Source organism: Neoarius graeffei, chromosome 13 (genome assembly GCF_027579695.1).
Source record: "Neoarius graeffei isolate fNeoGra1 chromosome 13, fNeoGra1.pri, whole genome shotgun sequence".
NCBI classification, from domain to species: Eukaryota; Metazoa; Chordata; class Actinopteri; order Siluriformes; family Ariidae; genus Neoarius; species Neoarius graeffei.
The window spans coordinates 34353301-34376209 of NC_083581.1; the positions used below are offsets into that span (position 1 = coordinate 34353301).

General features: G+C 43.0%; 2 protein-coding genes across 3 annotated transcripts in view; one reads left to right on the forward strand and one right to left on the reverse strand.

The window, feature by feature from the left end:
• The window catches only part of zmp:0000001088 (trypsin), an 88401-nt gene extending 87059 nt beyond the window's left edge, over positions 1–1342 (reverse strand). Inside the window, exon 1 of one of the 2 annotated variants that reach the window (XR_009656116.1) lies at positions 1291–1340. The gene's annotated coding sequence lies outside the window, so the exon portion shown is untranslated. Of the gene's footprint in view, positions 1–1290 lie in introns of both variants that reach the window. The other variant, XM_060937613.1, reaches the window with a different exon arrangement.
• Positions 712–21660, forward strand: pink1 (PTEN induced kinase 1). The gene is made up of 8 exons (XM_060937611.1): positions 712–1184; positions 12955–13227; positions 13334–13437; positions 13995–14177; positions 14491–14654; positions 14736–14863; positions 17485–17715; positions 21063–21660. The coding sequence occupies exons 1-8, from the start codon at positions 828–830 to the stop codon at positions 21333–21335; spliced, it is 1713 nt and encodes a 570-aa protein (XP_060793594.1). The 5' UTR covers positions 712–827; the 3' UTR covers positions 21336–21660.
• Positions 21661–22909: the final 1249 nt, after the last annotated feature.

Below are 22909 nucleotides of genomic sequence, written 5' to 3' on the forward strand. Positions count from 1 at the left end.
CCGGAGCACACTCCGGCCGAGGTTGCCCTCAAATTAAGCAGCGCGCTCCGGCTTGCTCCGGAGCAAGCCGGAGTGCGCTCTGTAACCTCGGCCGGAGCACTCCTGGAGCAAGCCGGAGCGTGCTCCGGAACCTCGGACATTGGCGTATATGTGTATGGCGATGGGTTTTTAATGACATAGGTATACAGATCATGTGGGCCGAAGTCAGGTAAAGACGAGGGCTTTGTGTACTTCCGTACGTCAGTGAACAATCCTGGTGGAAGCAGGTAAACGTCGTTCTCTAAGCCTGCTAACCTCAATTTTTGCAAATACCTCTCCCTCTGCTCGCCCTGTAAATGCCCTATGTCGCTGGATAGTGAAGGTGTTTTCTGCATCTCGCTCCTTTTTCTTTTATGTTTTTCGTTTGTCGCCTTCCTCGCATTCAAACTGATTCGAGCCGAAGTCCACTACATGTCCAAAATGGCGGTCGCGTTTACGAAGGTCACGTGACTGAAAAGGGTCTATATGAGTTGATAGCCTAGTAGTAGACTAGCCAATCAGAGCGCACGATTGCTCATATGCAGTGAATGTGGAGAGAATAATCAGTGTTATTCAATTCACATATCAGTGCTCATAATGTATCATCGGTCTCCGTGTCTATTGTGTCTTTAACACTTTTATCTCTGACAAAAATAAAGCAATGGTGTGACAGATGTCACGTGACTGCATATGCGCCCTTTCAGCCAATAGGAATCAGGTAAACAGTGTCCTTGGTGTGTAGCTGTTAGTGCGGCTGGAGAAGATTCGTTCAATAGTTATATATATATTTTTTAACATTTAAGTAAACCATGTCGGTTAAACATGCTCTTAGTCGTGGGCTGGAGTTGGGAAGGTCGCTTTTCCAGCTGGGAATCTTAAAACCTGCGGGCCGAATTGCAGCCAAGTTCCGAGGTGATCGCCTGCGGGTGAGTCAGACAGGCCGCGCCGTGCAGCCTCGGACTTTCCTGCCTGCTCGCTACCGGTATTTCCGCTCGTCCGTCAGCGGCCTCGCCGCGCAGCTCCAGTCCGCCGGATTCAGGAGGCTAATCGGAGGCGGCTCTCCGAGAAACAGAGCGGTTTTTCTGGCTTTCGGTGTCGGTTTGGGTTTGCTCGATCAGCAGCTGGACGAAGACCGAAGGAACGCAGCGACATGCCAAGAAATCCAGGTACAGTGATCTTGTTTATCACCGGCTGAAACCATTAAAGGAACAGTCCACCGTATTTCCATAATGAAATATGCTCTTATCTGAATTGAGACGAGCTGATCCGTACCTCTCCGAGCTTTGTGCGACCTCCCAGTCAGTCAGACGCGCTGTCACTCCTGTTAGCAATGTAGCTAGGCTCAGTATGGCCAATGGTATTTTTTGGGGCTGTACCTAATGCCACACCCACAACATACAACCTGGGAAAGAGGGGCAATCACAGAAAGATGAGTAGAAAACGGGAAATGTTACGGGGGATATTTATTGTGATAGTAGGCTATTGTAGCGTCAGCACAAAAGCACCAGACTCAACTTTAACTGAAAGTGTTATTCAGTAGCCTAAACTTATTCAAGCTACAGACCGAGAAGAATAAAAATGCTGAAATCTCATGTCCGGGTAAAACGCACTAGCATGGCAGAACGGCAAAAAAAAAGTAACTTTTTCACTCCCCCCCCCACCGGCTACCGTGGGAACCACCGCAGTGCAAGACAGAGGCAATGCACGCAACTACAGACAGGGAGCAAGGCGCAGGCAGAACACACAACACACACACACAACACTGAACACACACACTTACAACAATACAGGCCGTTACTCGTTACACTATATTAGGTAGGCTATCCAGCGCTGGATTTACATACTTTGCAGTTTAACGTTTGATACATTTTAGAATGTTAAACTCATCGCATCTGTGCTCAGTGCTTTCCTAAATTGTCGGCCGCAAGAAGCCCTCGCACGAATGCGCGTGTTTTTTTTCGACGTTCGCATGCCGAAAAATTCGCTCGCAAATGCGAGTGAAATGTGCGCACTGTAGAGCCCTGATCAAATACCGTATTTTTCGGACTATAAGTCGCACTTTTTTTCACGGTTCGGCTGGCCATGCGACTTATACTCCGGTGCGACGTATATATGTTTTTTTTTTTTTTTCCACCGCGGAATAACTGGAGCTGATGCTGAGTCTGACGACAGCCACGCAGAAGAAGAGGAAACGGCGCTTCGTCTGCTGCTGGAGTTGGCAGAGTTGTTCAGAAGCGACACCGAGGATGAGGAATTCAATGGATTTGCTGATTTGGAGTGAAATCATCAGCTTGATAAACTTGATTGACCTGTGTTTTATTATTAATGATAGGCCTATAGTTATTTAAATAAGTTATGTAATGATTTTAGGCAGTGCTTAATTTGTGAAGTGGGAGGTCCCAGAACGCAGGAGGTGGGTGGGTCCGGCGACTCAAAAAAAAAAAAAGGGGGGGGGGGTTACTATAACTTTACGCACACGCACTTATTGTGTGTGTAAAATAATAATAATAATGTCAGACATTATGATCTTAGAAAACGCTTTAGTGACGAACAGTTACAGACAGTAATATGTCGTGATATGTTCTAAAATATTATTTTTATTAGGCTATATATTAAATCACACACACATCACATTATCTCTAGCCGCTTTATCCTTCTACAGGGTCGCAGGCAAGCTGGAGCCTATCCCAGCTGACTACGGGCGAAAGGCGGGGTACACCCTGGACAAGTCGCCAGGTCATCACAGGGCTGACACACAGACACAGACAACCATTCACACTCACATTCACACCTACGGTCAATTTAGAGTCACCAGTTAACCTAACCTGCATGTCTTTGGACTGTGGGGGAAACCGGAGCACCCGGAGGAAACCCACGCGGACACGGGGAGAACATGCAAACTCCACACAGAAAGGCCCTCGCTGGCCCCGGGGCTCGAACCCAGGACCTTCTTGCTGTGAGGCGACAGCGCTAACCACTACACCACCGTGCCGCCCTATATATTAAATTATATATTAAATTTATCTTCTAAAATAACAGACTACTCATATCACAACCGGTTTATTTCACCATTGGAGATCAGATCACACAAGACATGAGTTAAATTACTCTTTTTAAGGATTTAAGTAGGGTATTTAAAAGCGGTTGTTGTTGTTTTTTTCACTAGACGGTTGTCTTTGGAGATGATATACCTATAGCCTACTTGACCTCTGATTTAATGAAATAAAATTCGACAAAAATGAAGAATGATTCTCCTCGATGATGACTACAGCTTTAATAACAAAGATGAAAGAGCCATGGGGCGATAATAAGCCCTACCGGTAAAAATAATCTAAAAGCAAACTGATTAATGCATCAGTAATAGGCTACTAATATTAGTTATAATAATAATAATAATATAGGCTATTAGTAATAACGATAGTGATAGTATTAAAGATAGTAGTAGATATTTAAAATAATCAGACTAGGCTACTTACAGGGCAAAGGGCGCGTTATCACTGCTCAGCTGTTCGTTTATTAAATAAACAATGCAGTCGCGCAGTAACCACGCGCCGCTTATCAGATACAATCACAGATTCTATGGATAGAATAACCCTTCAAAAAAGTGCGACTTATAGTCCGGTGCGACGTATATATGTTTTTTTCGTCTTCATAATGCATTTTTTGGCTGATGCGACTTAAACTCCGGAGCGACGTATAGTCCGGAAAATACAGTAGATAGTTTATTTTATTTTAGGTGTTTTTATTTGTAGTGAGGCCATTTATACATTCGTTCATGAAGAAAAATCGGGGAAAAAAAGATTAACGAGAAAAATTCTGCTATTCGTAGTACTTTCACTCGCCTGGTGTTTTCTACAGCAATGTTAATGTCCGGTGGAATGATGCATGCACCGATCTCTATAGGAAGAGTTGTGTTCTGTACAGTATGGTAGTCAATAAATACCAAAAGTATGTATAAGGCTGTTTTTTTTAACATTTTTTATCGTCAGGTGATGCTTGAGAAGACGAGAAAGTCTTTAAAACAAGAACAGCAGAAATTAGTAAAAAGATTGATGAACACAACTGTTTTTCCCCCCACAAATGCTCATTTCAGTTGAAACTTTTATAATTCATGACGACAAACTGGGCAGAGGAATGAACATCAGAATCGGAACCAGAATCAAGTTTATTGCCACGTCTGTTTTCACATACCAGGAATTTGCTTTGGTAATTGGTGCTTGAACAGTTAAAGACTTGAGCAAAAAGACAAAAGCAGTTATATACATAGAATAAAAAAGTAGAATCTAAATTAAAGCCGCAAGCGGCCTTGACGGGCCCTCGCGCCAGCGGCCAAGGGGGGCGGGGGCATGCGTCCCCGCGAAATACCTTCCACAGCTTCTTCGGCAAGAGACAGTACTCCCACAATGGCGACAAAGCACAGAATTGGACACATGGCAACAATAGGGTCTCGCACTGTACGGTGCTCGGGGCCTAATAATAGTAATAATAATCCTTCAAAAACAATAGGGTCTCGCACTGTACGGTGCTCGGGCCCTAATAATAATAATAATAATAATAACTAGAAACTATATGCCAAGCAGGCACCTTAATGCGAGAGGCAAAAATCACAACACGTTAGGGGGCGCTGTAGAGGCCCAGAGGCCCGCCTGCGGTGGCAGTCTAAGAAAAAGGAGCCAAATTTCGTGCGTTGTCGACCATGGCAAGCGCCCCAATAAGGGTCTTGTAAAGAGTTTGCTTGCCAAGTTTGACAAATCAGAAGCTGCAATATCATTTTTGCCATAACCAGCACCCCCAGGGGCGAAAGTGCACAAAATTTGGTGTATATGTCAGGTGAGCTATGAAGAGTTTGCGTATGAAGTTTGATGACAATTGAGTAAATAGAAGATGAGATATAGATTTGTGAAGAATAAATTTTTTGGTTTTTCCCATGTCAGTAGGTGGCGCTATGCTGTACATGAGCGATTATGAGTTGGAAAAATAAGTGTCTACAACAGCAACGTACTATCACAAGGCAGTGGTGTGAAGGAAAAGCATTAAGGAATAATTTACCAAAAACCCGTTTTGGAGCAATTGCGTCGGCCAAAAACAGCGCCCCCCATGGACGAAAATTCCCAAAATGTGGTATACATGACATGGGAGGTAGTAAGAGGGTGGCCGTGAAGTTTGACCAAATTTGAGGAAAGATTGGAATTTTTGCCCAAAAATAGCGCCCCCAGTGGCGAAATATCACAGAAATTGGGTAACATGTCAGAAGCCCAATGAGTGATTTGCATGTGAAGTATGAGCAGTTTTGAGCAATTAGAAGATTTGTTATGAATTTTTAAGCATGTAAAATTTTGCATTGAAAATTGATTGACGTATAACTTCTGAACGGTTTATCCTACGTGAAACGTATTTAGTAACTTTTGTCAGCCATGTCTGTAGATGATGTGTATCAATTTTGGTGACATTCCTATGAACGGTCGAGGAGGAGTTGCGCCGTCTTCGTGGCCATGCATTTCGCACAAAAGTGAAATTACCTCACTTCCTGTTGGGCGTGGCTAATGCATTGGCATTACATTTTTGTCCGGCTTAGTGAGATACATACGCGTACCAAATGGCATGCCACTACTACAAACTACATGGCAACCAGGCACCTTAATGCGGGAGGCCAAAATCACAACGACTTAGGGGGCGCTATAGAGGCCCTGAGCCCCGGCCAAGTTTGGGCTTCTGGTTCTGAATAGCGGTGGCAATTCTCGGAACTGGTGCCAAATTTCGTGCGTTTTCGCCCATGGCAAGCGCCCCGAAAATGGCCCAACAGCGGAGAAAAATAAAGAAGAAGAAGAAGAAGAAGAAGGAAGAAGAAGAAGAATAGTGAACTCTTACAAGAACAATAGGGCCTTCGCCCATTCGGGCTCGGGCCCTAAATATACAAATTTGAAAAGTGGACATATTTAAGGGGCATATGCATGAGTTGTTGAAGTCCAAGCTGTACACTGTGTCCCGGGAACATGGAGAAATAGGTCACATGATGAAGAGTCATGACATGAATATGTGCAGTGGGTTAAATAAATAACCGGTTGTTACTAAAACCCCCGACACAGAACAGGATGTGACATTATTGCTCGGGCAGTGACCTCCCCACGATACAGGACGAGACAGATCCCACCTTAAGGCCAATTTATGCTGACAACCCAGTCCTCACAGATGGCGTCTGCGAAGCCCCCCCCCTTCGCAGACGCTCTGCGCGCACCTCCCAAAAATTGTGACCACCGCAGACAGCCTCGCAGACAAGAGGGCTCTGATTGGTCCACTCTACATCCGCTGTACACGCACTTCCGCTTCCCTGCTTTCCCGGTATGGTTTGTTTTCACGACCGCCATTTTTAAAAACACGAGCGAAGATGGAGCAGCACGAAGAGCGGTTGATCAAGGAAGTGAGGAAGTACGTACATCTATACGACTCCAGTTCTAGTCATTGTAAGTAACTGGAGGATAAACACTCCACTAACCACACCCACCAACTACTCCTAGTGATTTCGCGACTTCGCACCCCCTTGCGTTGTGGCGGTGAATAACATCGCACACACCTATTACTCCCCGCTCAACGATAAATTACAACTGTCTGCGAAAAGCTATCTGCGAAAGCCTTGTCGCAAGAGCATGCAGAGGCCTTTATTGTCCGTGACATGTTATTTACCAGCTGGGAGGTCCGTATCGTGAAATACCGTGACCGAGGTCTTGAAAGTACTGACCGAGGTCACGGTATTTCACCATACGGACCGACCTTAAGCTGGTAATTTTTTTTTCTTTACCAAATTCTAACAGAAAAAGAGAGCACCTGAAAAGGAAAACCAAGCCGAGCCACCATTTTGAATCCTCATTCACGGCTGTAATGCAAATGGCTTCCTCCTCGGTATACAAGTGCACTTCCATGGCAGGGGGAAAACTACATTTTGGCGCTTATGTCGTCCCCTATTTATATAAATAGGAGTCATTCAGGATTCAGCCATGTTTTTGCTCGGCGTTAGCAACAGTTAGAGGTTTTTAGCTTTCTCCTGAAATGTTTTATTTTATTTCTTCTTCCTCAGGGTAGTAAAACTCGCTTTCGCTGTGAACACTGTCGTTATCGCTATCCATGCTGTAAAATTAATGCTATTCTCCTGAGAAATGCTGGCAAAAATTAAGATTTTTGATAATCTTATAAATAAATGTTGTAAAAAAAAAAGATAAATATGTTGACAAGGGTGGCACGGTGGTGTAGTGGTTAGCGCTGTCGCCTCACAGCAAGAAGGTCTGGGTTCGAGCCCCGTGGCCGGCGAGGGCCTTTCTGTGCGGAGTTTGCATGTTCTCCCCGTGTCCGCGTGGGTTTCCTCCGGGTGCTCCGGTTTCCCCCACAGTCCAAAGACATGCAGGTTAGGTTAACTGGTGACTCTAAATTGACCGTAGGTGTGAATGTGAGTGTGAATGGTTGTCTGTCTCTGTGTGTCAGCCCTGTGATGACCTGGCGACTTGTCCAGGGTGTACCCCGCCTTTCGCCCGTAGTCAGCTGGGATAGGCTCCAGCTTGCCTGCGACCCTGTAGAACAGGATAAAGCGGCTAGAGATAATGAGATGAGATGTTGACAAAAAAAAAACGGACCTGTTCGCCAGCCAATCAGAGCGCAGGATTCAATTTTAGGGTGCAAATTAGACCCCAGGAAGATTTAATTTGATTTTTGGGTCGTTCTTCTAGACAGTAAAGTTGATATTCTACATTTCACCTCCGACTTTTAATTTTTTTTCTGGGTAAAACACTGCTACACTATCCTTTAACATCTAGAACATTTATAATTCATATTACAGTTGCACCTTTAAAGGAACAGTCCACCGTATTTCCATAATGAAATATGTTCTTCTCTGGATTGAGACGAGCTTATCCGTACCTCTCCGAGCTTTGCGCGACCTCCCAGTCAGTCAGATGCGCTGTCACTCCTGTTAGCACTCCTGGCCGTGCCCGACGAGGAGCGCTCTCGGCCGGCTTGGGAGGCAGACAGCAGCTCCTCCTGGAAGTGTGGTTTTACCATGGGCCTCATGCGGAAAAATGACAAAGTCCCAGTTTTACCATGGGGCTCGAGTTGTACCATTCTTTTTAGACAGGGCGGACGGACCAGGGCATTCGCCTGCCTGGCCGTGCCCGACGAGGAGCGCTCTCGGCCGGCTCGGGAGGCAGACGGCAGCCCCTCCTGGAAGTGCAGTTTTTCCATGGGACTGTGAAGGTATCAATGTGCTGTCGAAGCGCGCAGAAGGTGTTAGTACGCTTGTCATTATAGTGCGGACTTTCCATAGCATAGAAAATCGCCACGTTTCAATTTATGTAACTGAACTTTGTCATGTCACTGGTCATATAAACCTATGTAAACAGGAAAAACGTGGAAGAGTTTGGTCGCATCTAACTACAGCCCCAAAAAATACCATTGGCCATGCTGAGCCTAGCTACATTGCTAACAGGAGTGACAGCGCGTCTGACTGACTGGGAGGTCGCACAAAGCTCGGAGAGGTACGGATCAGCTCGTCTCAATTCAGATAAGAACATATTTCATTATGGAAATACGGTGGACTGTTCCTTTAAAATAAGGGGTCGGAAGGCGAATCGGGAAGGCTGCGTTATTTTTAATTAGCCTAACAGGCAACGGCAGGCCTGTGTACATGCCTCTCCGTCTCTCTCTGTCTGTGCACGCGTGTGAACGAGAAGAAAGAGCACTATGAATGAACGGAACGATACGCAACGGAATTTTTTTTTTTTCCCAAAATCGCGAGTCTGATTGTGTGGCGATAGGAATCCATTGTGTGGCGCTGCGCCACACAATGGTCTATGTATGGGAAACCCTGGTATATACAAATGGTGGATGTCACAACACAGCAGAAAAACAAAGAATATATATATACACAACTGGGCGTGTTGAGTTGCAGATGTTAATTGCACATTAGTTATAGAAACTCAGTTTGCAGCTACACAACTCAGGATATTGCACTGTATTTGGTATTGTATTGGGTATGGATGTAAAAGTGTAGAAATATAAAATATATAAAAGCTATAAAAACTAAAAAGTTCCTCTGTGAGGTTGCACTGTAATAAGTATTGCACTGTATCAGGTAAGTGTGAGAATATTGTCCTTTTAGGTCCTTGTTGGTGCATTGTTGCACCTGCCAGAAGTGGCATCAGTCAGTGCATGTAATTAGCCTTTTTCACATTACGTCACTTGCAGAAGAACCTCACATCCGTTTTCAGCCTTTTGAATGGAAGAAGAGGTGGCATGCTAATCTGCTGGCTAACAAGTAGCAACCATAGAAAGTCAGTAAACTTCCTTTCCAAAACAAGGCAGATAGGTGACTGGAATGGTTGCTAACAATACGTAATGATAAACAACAATGCGCAATATTATTATCAATCTTATCTGTGAATGACACAGTTTTGTTAACATATATTGCCGCCGTATACCTCTTCTTCCATTCAAAAGGCTGAAAACGGATACGAGTTCCCCTGCAAGTGACGTAATGTGAAAAAGGCTAATTGTTCAAGGTGGTTATGGCCTGTGGGGAAAAAAAACTGTTTTTGAGTCTGTTGGTCCTTGCTTTGATGCACCTGTAACGCCTGCCTGAGGGCAGCAAGTCAAAGAACTCAGAGCCAGGGTGGGAGCTGTCCTTGATGATGTTGTTAGCTCTGCTGAGCTCTGCTCTCTGTTTAGCTACTGTTTGTTCATTCATTCAGTTGTTCGTTACTCATTTGTTTGTTCATTCATTCATTCTCAATTGAATTTTGCGTTTTATGTGTTGGTGTGTCTAAGTTTTGCGCTGCAATAAACCTTTAAAATGAAAACCTACTTGTGCTTGTGCCCCCATTTTTTTCCCTGTGCTCCTAAAATTTTTAACTTAGGAGCACGTGTGCTCCTGAAAAAAAAGTTAGTGTAGAGCCCTGTATTTGATTACAGCCGGGAACTGAAAGCTTGGGTGTGTCGATCCACCAGACGGCATTCTATTGTCTTTATTTAAAGACTAAGTGCTGCTCAATTCAACAAAAATTAAAATATAAATCAGACCGAAATAACTGCAATTTATTGCTTAATTTTATTTAAAGAGAAAGCAGCACTAGTCACAATACAAAACAAGATAAAACATGCACTTACAGTATCTTGCAAAAGTATTCATCCCCCTTCGTGTTTGTCCTGTTTTGTCACATTACAAGCTGGAATTAAAATTGATTTTTGGAGGGTTAGCACCATTTGATTTACACAACATGCCTACAGCTTTAAAGGTGAAATTTGTTTTTCATTGTGACACAAACAATAATTAAGATGAAAAAACAGAAATCTGGAGTGTGCATAGTAGGGATGGCGAAAACTAAAAAAAATCTTGACCGACCACCAAGCCTCATTAGCCGGTTAAAGTCGGTTAACCTATGAGTTTAAAATTCTAGAATTGGAATTATTACAGGGATGCAAACGGCGCGCCTTTTGGCAGATGCCACCCTCCCCACGGCTGAATCGCGCAGATCCGACCTTCCTTTCCCAAGGGGGGGCGTTGGAGCATCCGACCACAACTTCATCAAAGCAAATTCTGCATATAAGCAAATGCCACCACAGTCCACGAAACACAGGAAGTACAAGCACGAGAAGAAAACAGCAAATCAGAAAGCCGCACGCCCGCGCAAAATTTAATGTGTGCATTCTGATCTACTGATTGCGCAGCTTCCGCGCAAACGCGCGCAGCCCCCCGATCCACTGCCCTTCTTTCACACCCCCCACGCCTCATGGACTGCAACGGCACCCGCCTATTTAGTAATTTTAATACAGAATCCACCTTGAAATTACAATCGGACACTCCAACCCCCCCCCCCCCCCCCCCAAAAAAAAAAACCAAACGGATCTGCGCGATTTAAAAAAAAAAAAGTCAGCATCTGCGCCTTTAGTTTGTGTGGAGAGATATGATCTGCAATAACATGCATTGTTGGCTACAGACCAAAACATACTTTCAGAATGCACTGGCCAAGGCAGGACTAAACTCCATGTGCCTTCTAATAATTTAAAAAAAAAAACAATAGTAATTTGTAAGCTAAAAAGCCGGTGTCTACACTTTTCTTTCACCGAGTGGCAGCTGGGCGGGACATGACTGAATGGGTGTTTCTGATTTGTCAGCTGTCTTTAACTGGAGCGGGACATGACTGAATGGGTGTTTCTGATTTGTCAGCTGTCCGCTCCAAAATCGGCAGCTTCAAAACGATTGATTTTTTTTTAACCGACAACCAAAAAAAATTAACCGGTTGACGCTGATTCGGTCAACCACCGGTCAAACGGTCATCGGTTAACATCCCTAGTGCATAGGCGTTCACACCCCCAAAGTCAGTTGTTTGTAAAGCCATCTTTTGCTGCAATTACAGCTTCAAGTCTCTTGAGGTATGTCTCTATTAGCTTAGCACATCTAGCCACTGGGATTTTTGCCCATTCCTCAAGGCAAAACTGCTCCAACTCCTTCAAGTTAGATGGGTTGCGTTGGTGTACAGCAATCAAGTTATGCTACAGATTCTCAATTGGATTGAGGTCTGGGCGTTGACTAGGCCATTCCAAGATATTTAAATTTTTCCCTTTAAACCACTCCAGTGTAGCTTTAGCAGTATGTTTTGTTAGGGTTATTGTTCTTCTGGAATGTGAACCTTCGTCCTAGTCTCAAACCTCTGGCTGACTCGAACAGGTTTTCATCCAGAATTGCCCTGCATTTAGTGCCATCCATCTTTTCTTCAGTCCTGACCAGCTTTCCTGTCCCTGCAGATGAAAAACATCCCCACAGCATGATGTTGCCACCACCATGCTTCACTGTAGGAATGGTGTTCTCAGGGTGTTGGGTTTGCGCCACACGTGGCATTTCCCATGATGGCCAGAAAGATCAATTTTAGTCTCATTTGACCAGAGAATCATCTTCCATGTGTTTGGGGAGTCTGCCACATGCTGTTGGGCAAACTCCAAACATGTTTTCTTAAGCAGTGGCTTTTTTCTGGCCACTCTTCCATAAAGCCCCGCTCTGTGGAGTGTACGGCTTAAAGTGGTCCTATGGACAGATACTCCCATCTCCGCTGTGGACCTCTGCAGCTCCTTCAGTGTTATCTTTGGCGTCTTTGTTGCGTCTCTGATTAATGCTCTCCTTGCCCAGTCTGTGAGTTTTGGTGGGCGTCCTTCTCTTGTCAGGTTTGTAGTCGTGCCATATTTTTTCCATTTTGCTATAATGGATTTAATGGTGCTCTGTGGGATATTCAAAGAGTGGGATATTTTTTATAACCCAACCCTGATCTATACTTCTCCATAACTTTGTCTCTGACCTGTTTGGAGGCTCCTTGGTTTTCATGTTGCTTGCTTAGTAGTGTTGCAGAGTCAGGATCCTTCCAGAACAGGGTGATTTATACAGACATCATGTGACAGATCATGCGACACTTTGATTGCACACAGGTGGATCTTAATCAACTAATTATGTGACTTATGAAGTGAATTGGTTGGACCAGCTCTTATTTAGGGGTTTCATACGAAAGGGGGTGAATACCTATGCACACTCCAGATTTCTGTTGTTTCATCTTAATTATTGTTTGTGTCACAATAAAACAACAATTTTCACCTTTAAAGCTGTAGTCATGTTGTGTAAATCAAATGGTGCTAACCCTCCAAAAATCCATTTTAATTCCAGCTTGTAATGCGACAAAACAGGACAAACACCAAGGGGGATGAATACTTTTTGCAAGGCACTGTAGATGATATAAAGAAGTTTCTAAATTAGATTTTAAAATGCTAGAGTTTAAACAGTTAAAGGATCATAAGGCTCTAGATGTGCTGCTTAATATACAGAAAATGACTGAGAATAATTGTTTCACTTTATGATATTTACCTGTTTGGTTAATGAAATGATTTATTCTTGTTATGTCCACTGACTTAAAGGCGTTCTTTGTAAAGAAGAAGTTTCAAAGCCCTGTAAAACCATTCTCATCTGGATATAAACTGGAGGACTATGTGATTGGGAAGCAGATAGGAAAAGGCTGCAACGCTGCTGTCTACGAGGCTGCGGCTCCGTTTGCTCCCCTCAGGGCTAACGACAAGTGCTCCCTCGTGGAGCTGAAACAGAATGGAGAAGAAAGTCATGTCAGAGCTCATCTAAAATTCCCCAGTTCACTCAGTTACCCCCTGGCTGTGAAAATGATGTGGAATATTGGGGTATGTTCCAACAGCACTATGAATTATTCACTGTGGTGCAACAGTAAATGAGCTGCTTTTTTATTCCTACATTTTTTTTGTTTGTTTTTTTGTAACTGCATTGCAGGCAGGTTCTTCTAGCGAGGCGATCCTGAATGCTATGTCCCAAGAGCTGGTTCCTGCAAGCCCTCAGGCTTTGAGGAAAGAAAAAGGAGAGCTTGTCCTGAGTGGGTGAGTCTTTAGGCATGATGGTGTCCCAGAAATCTAATTTATATTAAAGGGGCAGTAGGGTGGCACAGTGGTGTAGTGGTTAGCGCTGTCGCCTCACAGCAAGACGGTCCGGGTTCGAGCCCTGTGGCCGGCGAGGGCCTTTCTGTGTGGGGTTTGCATGTTCTCCCCGTGGGTTTCCTCCGGGTGCTCCAGTTTCCCCCACAGTCCAAAGACATGCAGGTTAGGTTAACTGGTGACTCTAAATTGACCGTAAGTGTGAATGTGAGTGTGAATGGTTGTCTGTGTCTATGTGTCAGCTCTGTGATGACCTGGCGACTTGTCCAGGGTGTACCCCGCCTTTCGCCCGTAGTCAGCTGGGATAGGCTCCAGCTTGCCTGCGACCCTGTAGAACAGGATAAAGCGGCTAGAGATAATGAGATGAGATGAGATTAAAGGGGCAGTTTGTTATTTTTAGAGTACAGATTCCATGTTTGAGGTTGGTTTTTTTTTTTCTGCAGGTAGGTTTAACTTGATGCTTTTGTATTTATTTATTTTATTTATTTATTTATTTTTGGCAGTGATTTTGGAAAAACACTCAAAAGAGTGCCGGCCCACCCCAATGTGATCCGAGTGTATCGGGCCTTCACGGCTGAGGTGCCACTTCTGCCTGATGCTTTGGACGAGTACCCTGCTGTCCTGCCTGCCAGACTCAACCCTGCCGGCCTGGGCAACAACCACACACTCTTCCTGGTCATGAAGAAGTAAGAGCCCAAAATGCCCCCTCCTTTGTTAAACATCGAACTTTCTTTCCAAATACTCGTTTTCCACACAGACATGAAAATGTGTTCTGGCAGATTCGACAAACAAATCCAGTTTATGGTCATGACCTCCATAGACATGCAGACAGTACATTAGGTCAAATAGTGTGCAGAACACAAATGCTACAGTGTCTCAGTCTTACATGACCTTATTTACCTTCAGTTTGCACGTTTAATGTTCACGTGAATAAATATAGATATGAATGTATTGCTTTTTTGCTCGTGATATTCAGCTCGTTATAATGTTGTGCTGCAGTTACCCATGTACCCTGCACCAGTACCTGCAAGTGTGTGTGCCAAGCTCCAGACAAGGCTCCATGATGCTTTTGCAGTTACTGGAGGGTGTGGATCACCTGTGCAGGCAGGGCATTGCCCACAGAGACCTCAAATCCGATAACATCCTCTTGGAGTTTGACTCTGGTTAGTGCACTATACATTTCTCATAACACAACATGGAGTGCAAATATAGAACTCATGAGGTGTTTCGTTTTTGTCCCGCAGTGGGTTGCCCCAGACTGGTCATCACTGACTTTGGCTGCTGCCTGGCAGAGGAAGGTTTAGGACTGAAGCTGCCCTTCACCAGCCGCTATGTGTACCGAGGAGGGAACTCTTGCCTCATGGCACCTGAGGTACAGGACTATCGTCAATACCATTTCCCTTCATAAATATCTTGGTTCTAAAGTATTGGGACAACAGGGAATTTCATTGATGTGTTGCAAAAAGCTCTCTGTTTAGCTCTAATTGGACAGGATTAAATTACATGGCAACCTGGAATAATTCCATCATTGTTTCCATCAATGATTTATGATGTGTATTTATTTAAGCAAAACTGATTACTCGTTTAGAGCAGCGATGCTGTTTGGGTTAAATGCATAAAATGTTTAGTTGTATGATTTTAAAGAGAGCCTAAAACTGGTTTGGAAAATTATAAATAATAGTTTATATGTATCAGCACATCTGGTGGTTTATTGTGCAAGGTACCCGTGGGGTCTTAAAAACTTGAAAAAGTCTTAAATTTACTATTAGAAAATTAAGGCCTTGAAAAAGTATTGGATTTCGTTTGCAGGTCTTAAATTTTGTGCATCAAGTATTATTTTCCCCCTCTCTTATTTTCAGTCCCACAAACAAACAGTATTCCGTTTCTCGTGGTTAATGTGTTCTGCCCAATCAGAAGTGGCTGCTCTGTCATGATCAGGGATGAGAATTTTCCGCCGATCGGCGGATTTCCGACTTTTTCAGACCAAAATGATCGTTTTTGAGATCGATGTAAATCCATTGAGAAATTTTCGGGGGGGTGTATGATTAACGATCTGTGGTCACCTTATAACGCAGACATCCCAAGTCTCCCGGAACTTCCGGGAGTCTCCTGCATATTGATAGAAGCGAGCAAGAGCGTGCGCGCGCAACATTAAGGTCTGCATCACGCATCTTAGAATGTGCGCGCGAGGGAGACTGTGTGCAGTGTTGCCAGACACTGCTGACGTTTTCCATCCCAAAATATGTTCAAAACCCGCCAAAATGCACTTAAAACCGCCCAATGTGGCAGCACTGCCTGTGTGCCTGTTCATGTAGCGCATGCCAGACAAAGAGCATCCTGATTGGGTTACTCAGCAAAATAAGCCAATCAGCTTTCAGTGTGGGCGGGCTTTTATCCCTTTTCTCGAGGACCGAAGTTTTCAGTTGAGTCAGTGCGGCCTACAGGATCGGCATGGCAGAGAGAGAGCGCGCGCCCCAAAAAACCAAAGTACAAAACCCACTTCAGCTCAGATTACACAAAAGAATCTCCCTGTCTAATAAGGGTCAACAATAATGACAGTTTCGTGCGATGTACTGTTTGCAGCAGTGATTTCAGCATTGCCCATGGTGGCTTAAATGATTGTAAAGGACATGTTGAGGTGAGGAGTATCATTTCATGTGCATTATATTTCGGTCTACAACAGGCTGGCATGAAAAGACCAAACTTATTGAAGATTTCCGTAAAGTAACAATGTATGAATATACATCATATATATCACATATATATCAAATACATATCATAAGTGTGTATCTTTTATAAATGGGGTTAGCTTGTCTAATGTAGCATGTTGGGGAGAATCATAGTATCGTATCTATATTTCTGATAAAATTTTAGGTATGATACCGTGTTGCTCATTTCATGGGGGGGGGGATTGCTGGCATGTGCCGCGCGGGAGCGTCTGCCCAAATTTTTTAGGCTGAGGTGAACTTATAGTTCTTGATTTAAAAAAATTTTCCAATATGTAATGCCAATTGTACATGCCTGTTCTTTAATTCAAAATCACCGTCTTGATCTTCAGATTGACCATATGGTATCTGTATTACGTTACACAACATCCTGTCCAGATAAAACCTAGTTAGTACACACAACAGTTGAAAGGGAAGTGATAAGTGATGTTGAATGTTGCCTGCTTAATATGTAAGACCTCCTGCTACCATGATAACATCAGAAGAAAGCTTAAGAGAATTATATGATAGAACTTTTTTCTGGTTTGCACTTCATTGTAAAGGATTAGAGTATTCAAAGACATGAATAGCAAAAAATGCAGGAATGTAATACTGTAGAGCTCGTTTATATTAAAAGGTGCATTGATTTTTTGAAATCATCAAATATGAATTGATTAAAAACAAGTCTCTTGTACCTAATCATTTTCACCTGGTAGTCCACCAAGAAGGGGAATTTATTTCCAAATAAATTGCAACTTTTTGCTGATAAAATTAATGGTTTTGGGGTTAAAAAAAAATAGCCAAAAATCATTGGCCCCCAGAACCCCTGGGCCATGGGCCCCGCCCCGTTTTTTTCAGACTTTTTAAATATTTTTCATTCTCATCCCTGGCTGTAGCAATATTGTTGTAATAAAACCACACAGGGGTGCACCCCCAGATGTGTGCATGTTTGCGTACACTCTTTGCACCATTATTGTTATGTTGTGTTATGTTGAGAGATTGCAGCTGATATTTGTAGAGCTTATTGTTCATTAAAAAGTTATTTATAAGCTTGATTTGATTGATTTATTTTCTGATATTTCATACATATGCATGCCAGGAAAGGTGCGACGTTGGTCTTAAATTTCATTTACAGTGGTCTTAAAAATGTCTTAAGTCTTAAATTTCAGATTCAAAATCCTGGGGGTACCCTGTTGTGGCTGTAGATCACACCGTAAGCATGGAAAAAATACAATCTCTGGCTTTAAATCCAATACAGATGCATCTAATTTAATACAAATCTATGCAGGTGGCCACAGCCAAGCCTGGCCACGGTGTGGAGATTGATTACAGTAAGGCGGATGCATGGGCAGTAGGAGCCATCGGTTATGAGATCTTCGGTCAACCGAACCCATTTTACAGCGCCACAGGCCTGGAAAGCCGCACCTATCACGAGAAACAGTTGCCTCTTATGGGTGCCAGCGTGCCTTCGCCTGTACAGCTGGTGGTGAGGCTGCTTCTGCGCAGGAACCCTAATAAGGTAAGCGTTCCTCGTGCAACCCGTATACCATCTTGGGTTACATCTAACGTCAAAACATTGATATTAACCCTCTGGGGTCTGAGGGGATTTTCTGGCACTCTAATGATTTTGGCATGCTCTGATTTTGTTGTCAATTTCAACAAATCTAAGCATTATTTTCAGAGTCATATGACTTTTTTTTTTCCCCCTATTCAGAACAAGTTCAGCTACCATAATATCTATGTAGTCTTGTATGTCATGATTGTAGTTTAAAAAAATAACAGATGAAGATGTTGTAAAAAGCAGTTTTAGAACTGTGTTGGAATGTGTGATAAAACATGACCTTACCCATTGTGACGAACCGTTTTGGTCACTTGAGGTGATTCTGTTCAGTCTTAGGAATGTATTAAGCACAAAAACTTAAATCTGCTCCATTGATTTGGACAATTAACTGGCCATCAAAATAATGTACGTCCTGTTGTTTTGGGATAAAGGGTTGGCAGTGGGAGGGGTATTCAATGAGAAGAGTCAAAATTTCCATTCCATTCAATGAGAAGAGTGAAAACCTCTCCCACTGCCAACTCTTAATCCCATCAGGTCAAGTCACAATGGGTAAGGTCTTGTTTTTCACACATTCCAACACAGTTCTAAAACTGCTTTTTACAACATCATCTTCATTTATCTGGTATTTGACTTTATTTTGGTATTTGACTCGATTCAGTGTGTCTTGAAATTTACTCTTGTACTATTTTACTCAGTTCAGAGCCACAACCAACTCTGTTACACAATTACTCTGTCATTTTGCTCCAACTCCAAATTTTACACACTAAACTCAAAATAGAGCAAAATTAACTATTTTTGAGGAAAATACTTTTAACTCTGGGGAAAATTGCTCAGTCATTTTTCCTGTGTATACACTACAGCGCACACATATCAACCGATCTGCTCATAATAAATAAAAAATATTTATACTTACTTGAGTTGATCTTTGGCCGGATCGAGTCGAAGTTTAAAAAAATAAATAAACAAACATCATCAGTGTTGCGGTTCTCAAGATTGAATTGAATCACTGTCCTGAATCATCCAAAGCACATAAAATCCACGTACCATCTTGCAACAAGTTCTACCTCCAAACAGCCTGAACTATATAGTAGTGCTTGAAAGTTTGTGAACCCTTTAGAATTTTCTATATTTCTGCATAAATATGACCTAAAACATCATCAGATTTTCACACAAGTCCTAAAAGTAGATAAAGAGAACCCAGTTAAACAAATGAGACAAAAATATTATACTTGGTCATTTATTTATTGAGGAAAATGATACAATATTACATATCTGTGAGTGGCAAAAGTATGTGAACCTTTGCTTTCAGTATCTGGTGTCACAGATACTGCTCAGTCATTTTGGACTTTGACTTGGCCATTCCAAAATATTAACTTTATTCTTCTTTACCCATTCTTTGGTAGAATGACTTGTGTGCTTAGGGTCGTTGTCTTGCTGCATGAGTTACTGTTACTGGAAACGTTTAGTTGCAGTTATTGCTGCACAAGGGGGTCACACCGTGTGACCCCCTTGTGCAGCAATAACTGCAACTAAACGTTTCCAGTAACTGTTGATCAGTCCTGCACACCGGCTTGGAGGAATTTTAGCCCGTTCCTCCGTACAGAACAGCTTCAACTCTGGGATGTTGGTGGGTTTCCTCACATGAACTGCTCACTTCAGGTCCTTCCACAACATTTCGATTGGATTAAGGTCAGGACTTTGACTTGGCCATTCCAAAATATTAACTTTATTCTTCTTTAACCATTCTTTGGTAGAATGACTTGTGTGCTTAGGGTCATTGTCTTGCTGCATGACCCACCTTCTTTTGAGATTCAGTTCATGGACAGCAGTTCTGGTATTTTCCTTTAGAATTTGCTGATATAATTCAGAAGTCATTGTTCCATCAATGACGGCAAGCTGTTCTGGGTCAGGTGCAGCAAAACAGGCCCAAACCATTATACTACCACCACCATGCTTCACAGATGGGATAAGGTTCTTATGCTGGAATGCAGTGTTTTCCTTTCTCCAAACATAACACTTCTCATTTAAACCAAAAAGTTCTATTTTGGTCTCATCCGTCCACAAAACATTTTTTTCAATAGCCTTCTGGCTTGTCCACGTGATCTTTAGCAAACTGCAGACAAGCAGCAATGTTCTTTTTGGAGAGCAGTGGCTTTCTCCTTGCAACCCTGCCATGCACACAATTGTTGTTCAGTGTTCTCCTGATGGTGGACTCATGAACATTAGCCAATGTGAGAGAGGCCTTCAGTTGCTTAGAAGTTACCCTGGGGTCCTTTGTGACCTAGCCGACCATTACACGCCTTGCTCTTGGAGTGATCTTTGTTGGTCGACCACTCCTGGGGAGGGTAACAAGGGTCTTGAATTTCCTCCATTTGTACACAATCTGTCTGACTGTGGATTGTTGGAGTCCAAACTCTTTAGAGATGGTTTTGTAACCTTTTACAGCCTGATGAGCATCAACAACGCGTTTTGAGCTCCTCAGAAATCTCCTTTGTTCGTGCCATGATGTACTTCCACAAACACGTGTTGTGAAGATCAGACTTTGATAGATCCCTGTTCTTTAAATAAAACAGGGTGCCCACTCACACCTGATTGTCATCCCATTGATTGAAAACACCTGACTCTAATTTCACCTTCAAATTAACTGCTAATCCTGGAGGTTCATATACTTTTGCCACTCACAGATATGTAACATTGGATCATTTTCCTCAATAAATAAATGACCAAGTATAATATTTTTGCCTCATTTGTTTAACTGGGTTCTTTTTATGTATTTTTAGGACTTGTGTGAAAATCTGATGTTGTTTTAGGTCATATTTATGTAGAAATATAGAAAATTCTAAAGAGTTCACAAACTTTCAAGCACCACTGTCGCTGATAGATTTTATCCTGTTTACAGTGGGTGTTCCCACCGCGAAAGAGAAACCAATCGAAACCGAAAGAGTGAAAGTGATCATTCACACGGTAACAGCGTGATAGTCTTCTATGAATGCCTAAGTGGGCGCTCGGTGCTCCGACTCCGGTGTGACCGAGTAAGGTGACAAGTTTTATGTTTCGTCTAATTTAGGTCATTTAAAAACCTATAATATTATTTGGCAGTGGGCACACAGGAAAGTATAAAGTTTGTCAATACGTTTATCATGCTCGTACGATGATAAACTCATGAAGGTATTTATCTAAATACATGACCGACTGATTCTAAATCTGCCGAGCTTCGACGGCGAAGCTCTCGACCCCAGAGGGTTAATGTGTGTGTTATTTTACACTCACTCTCTGACTTCTTCTGTATTATTTTTTGCACTTAGCGCCCCACTGCACGTGTGGCTGCCAATATCCTGCACCTGAGCCTGTGGGACAAACGCACACTAGCCAACCTGAACCCTGCCAGCATGGGGAAGATGGCTGACTGGCTGCTATGTCACTCAGCTGTAGTTCTCCTTAAAGGCTGTGGAGGCAGTGCCTCGGTGGAGGCCGAGCTCCAGACAGGATTCCTCGCCAGCCTGGATCTGGAGGAGCTTCGCACGGCAGCGGGATACCTCCTGTACGGACGACACCTATGGCCGAGTGTTAGCGTCTGAGCTAGATTATGAGAAGCTGTTGTTTGGAGTGTTTATCTTGAGAAAAGCACAGAGACGGCACGTAGTTTCCTGAGTTAACACTGTGGATGCGATGGCACTTTATGTACATGCACTTTTCCTTGCTCTTCGTACGTTTCCTGTTTGACGGATTTGACATGGGTTTTACATAGGATGTGACTAAACAGTGTGGAAATACACCTGGAGTATCAGGAGTGTATTCATTATTTCTAAGTAATTGCAAGAAGATGTACAGATATGTTTCTGTTAAAGGGACAGTTTTGTTCTTGTTAATCACATCACATGAAATAAACACTATCCTTTTAAATTGTCATGTCATCATTAAACTCACCACTAAAACTAATAATCAATGGATGTTATTTAGCAAACAATAAAAAAAATCTTGAATGTCAATTCACTATATATCCAGGACGTATAGGAGAATCGAAATGCCATTTCTCTCTCACCTTACTTGTAAAAACAGAAAAACAATATATATAAATATAGGTAAAAATACACTAAAATCAATGTACAAAATAGCAGTCATGCAAATACAGTACAATATCTGTAACAGAGAAGGTGCACCTTTGGCTCTGGCTGTTGCTAGACCTGGGGTGTCGCCGGCCCTAAAGGCTGCGTCCCGAGCCCCCAGGAGCCTGTGAACCTCTCCTGTCAGCCAAGGCTTCTGGTTAGCACAAACAGTGATTGTTTTGCAGTGAGTGACATCATCAGTGCATTTAGCAATGTATGCTGTGATGGCCTCGGTGTATTCTTATAAGTCTATGTCAGGGGTCGGCAACCCTAGGCACGCGTGCCACAACTGGCACGCCGAGGAATTTCCAGTGGCACACTGACGACGATACACAAACCTAATTATTCAACACATTAAAAATGTTCAAACGTCATCTTGAACAGTCATTGGCTGTTGCATGGCGAGCCTGCTCTTTTAGCATGACTACACAACAATATAGCGCCCCCCCTCCCACTCCCAGTGTTGCCAGATACTGCTGACGGTTTCCATCCCAAAATATGTTCAAAACACGCCAAAATGCATTTAAAACTGCCCAATCTGGCAACACTTCCCCCTCCCCATATTTCTCACGAGATGGGCCCACTTGATGAAGCAGTTGCGCTAAGATGGCAAAGAAGCCGACAGTTCGGGCTTTCCTCTCCTCGTGGACCAAAGAATATGGGTTCGTTTCTCAGAGGGACCGTGCTGTGTGCACGTTGTGTTTTGAAAGTGTTGTGTGTCGAACATCCAGTGTTAAATGTCATTTCGAGGCAAAGCACGAAAAGACTTTCAAAGATCAGGCAGATAGGAACGAATCAATCTCACACGCAGTGTGCAGATATGGGAAGCAAGCCCACACTTTAAAGTGCCATTCCACCATTGGATGTATTCTTTGGCATAAAATACAATATATTTTATGACAACATGACTAGACAGAGAAATCTTTTAGCTTCAAAATGATATATCAAACATAATTTTTTGACAACGACAAGTATATTAATTTTGCAACCAAAGTCACCTACCCTTTTAATTTCCGCGCGGTAGTGAAACGTGATGTCATCGGCAG

Coding starts and splice junctions, on each gene's coding strand:
- pink1 (XM_060937611.1), top strand. CDS start 828: ATGTCGGTTAAACATGCTCTTAGTCGTGGGCTGGAGTTGGGAAGGTCG. Junction 13,228..13,333: donor AAATGATGTGGAATATTGGG/GTATGTTCCAAC, acceptor ACTGCATTGCAG/GCAGGTTCTTCTAGCGAGGC. Junction 17,716..21,062: donor TGCGCAGGAACCCTAATAAG/GTAAGCGTTCCT, acceptor TTTTGCACTTAG/CGCCCCACTGCACGTGTGGC.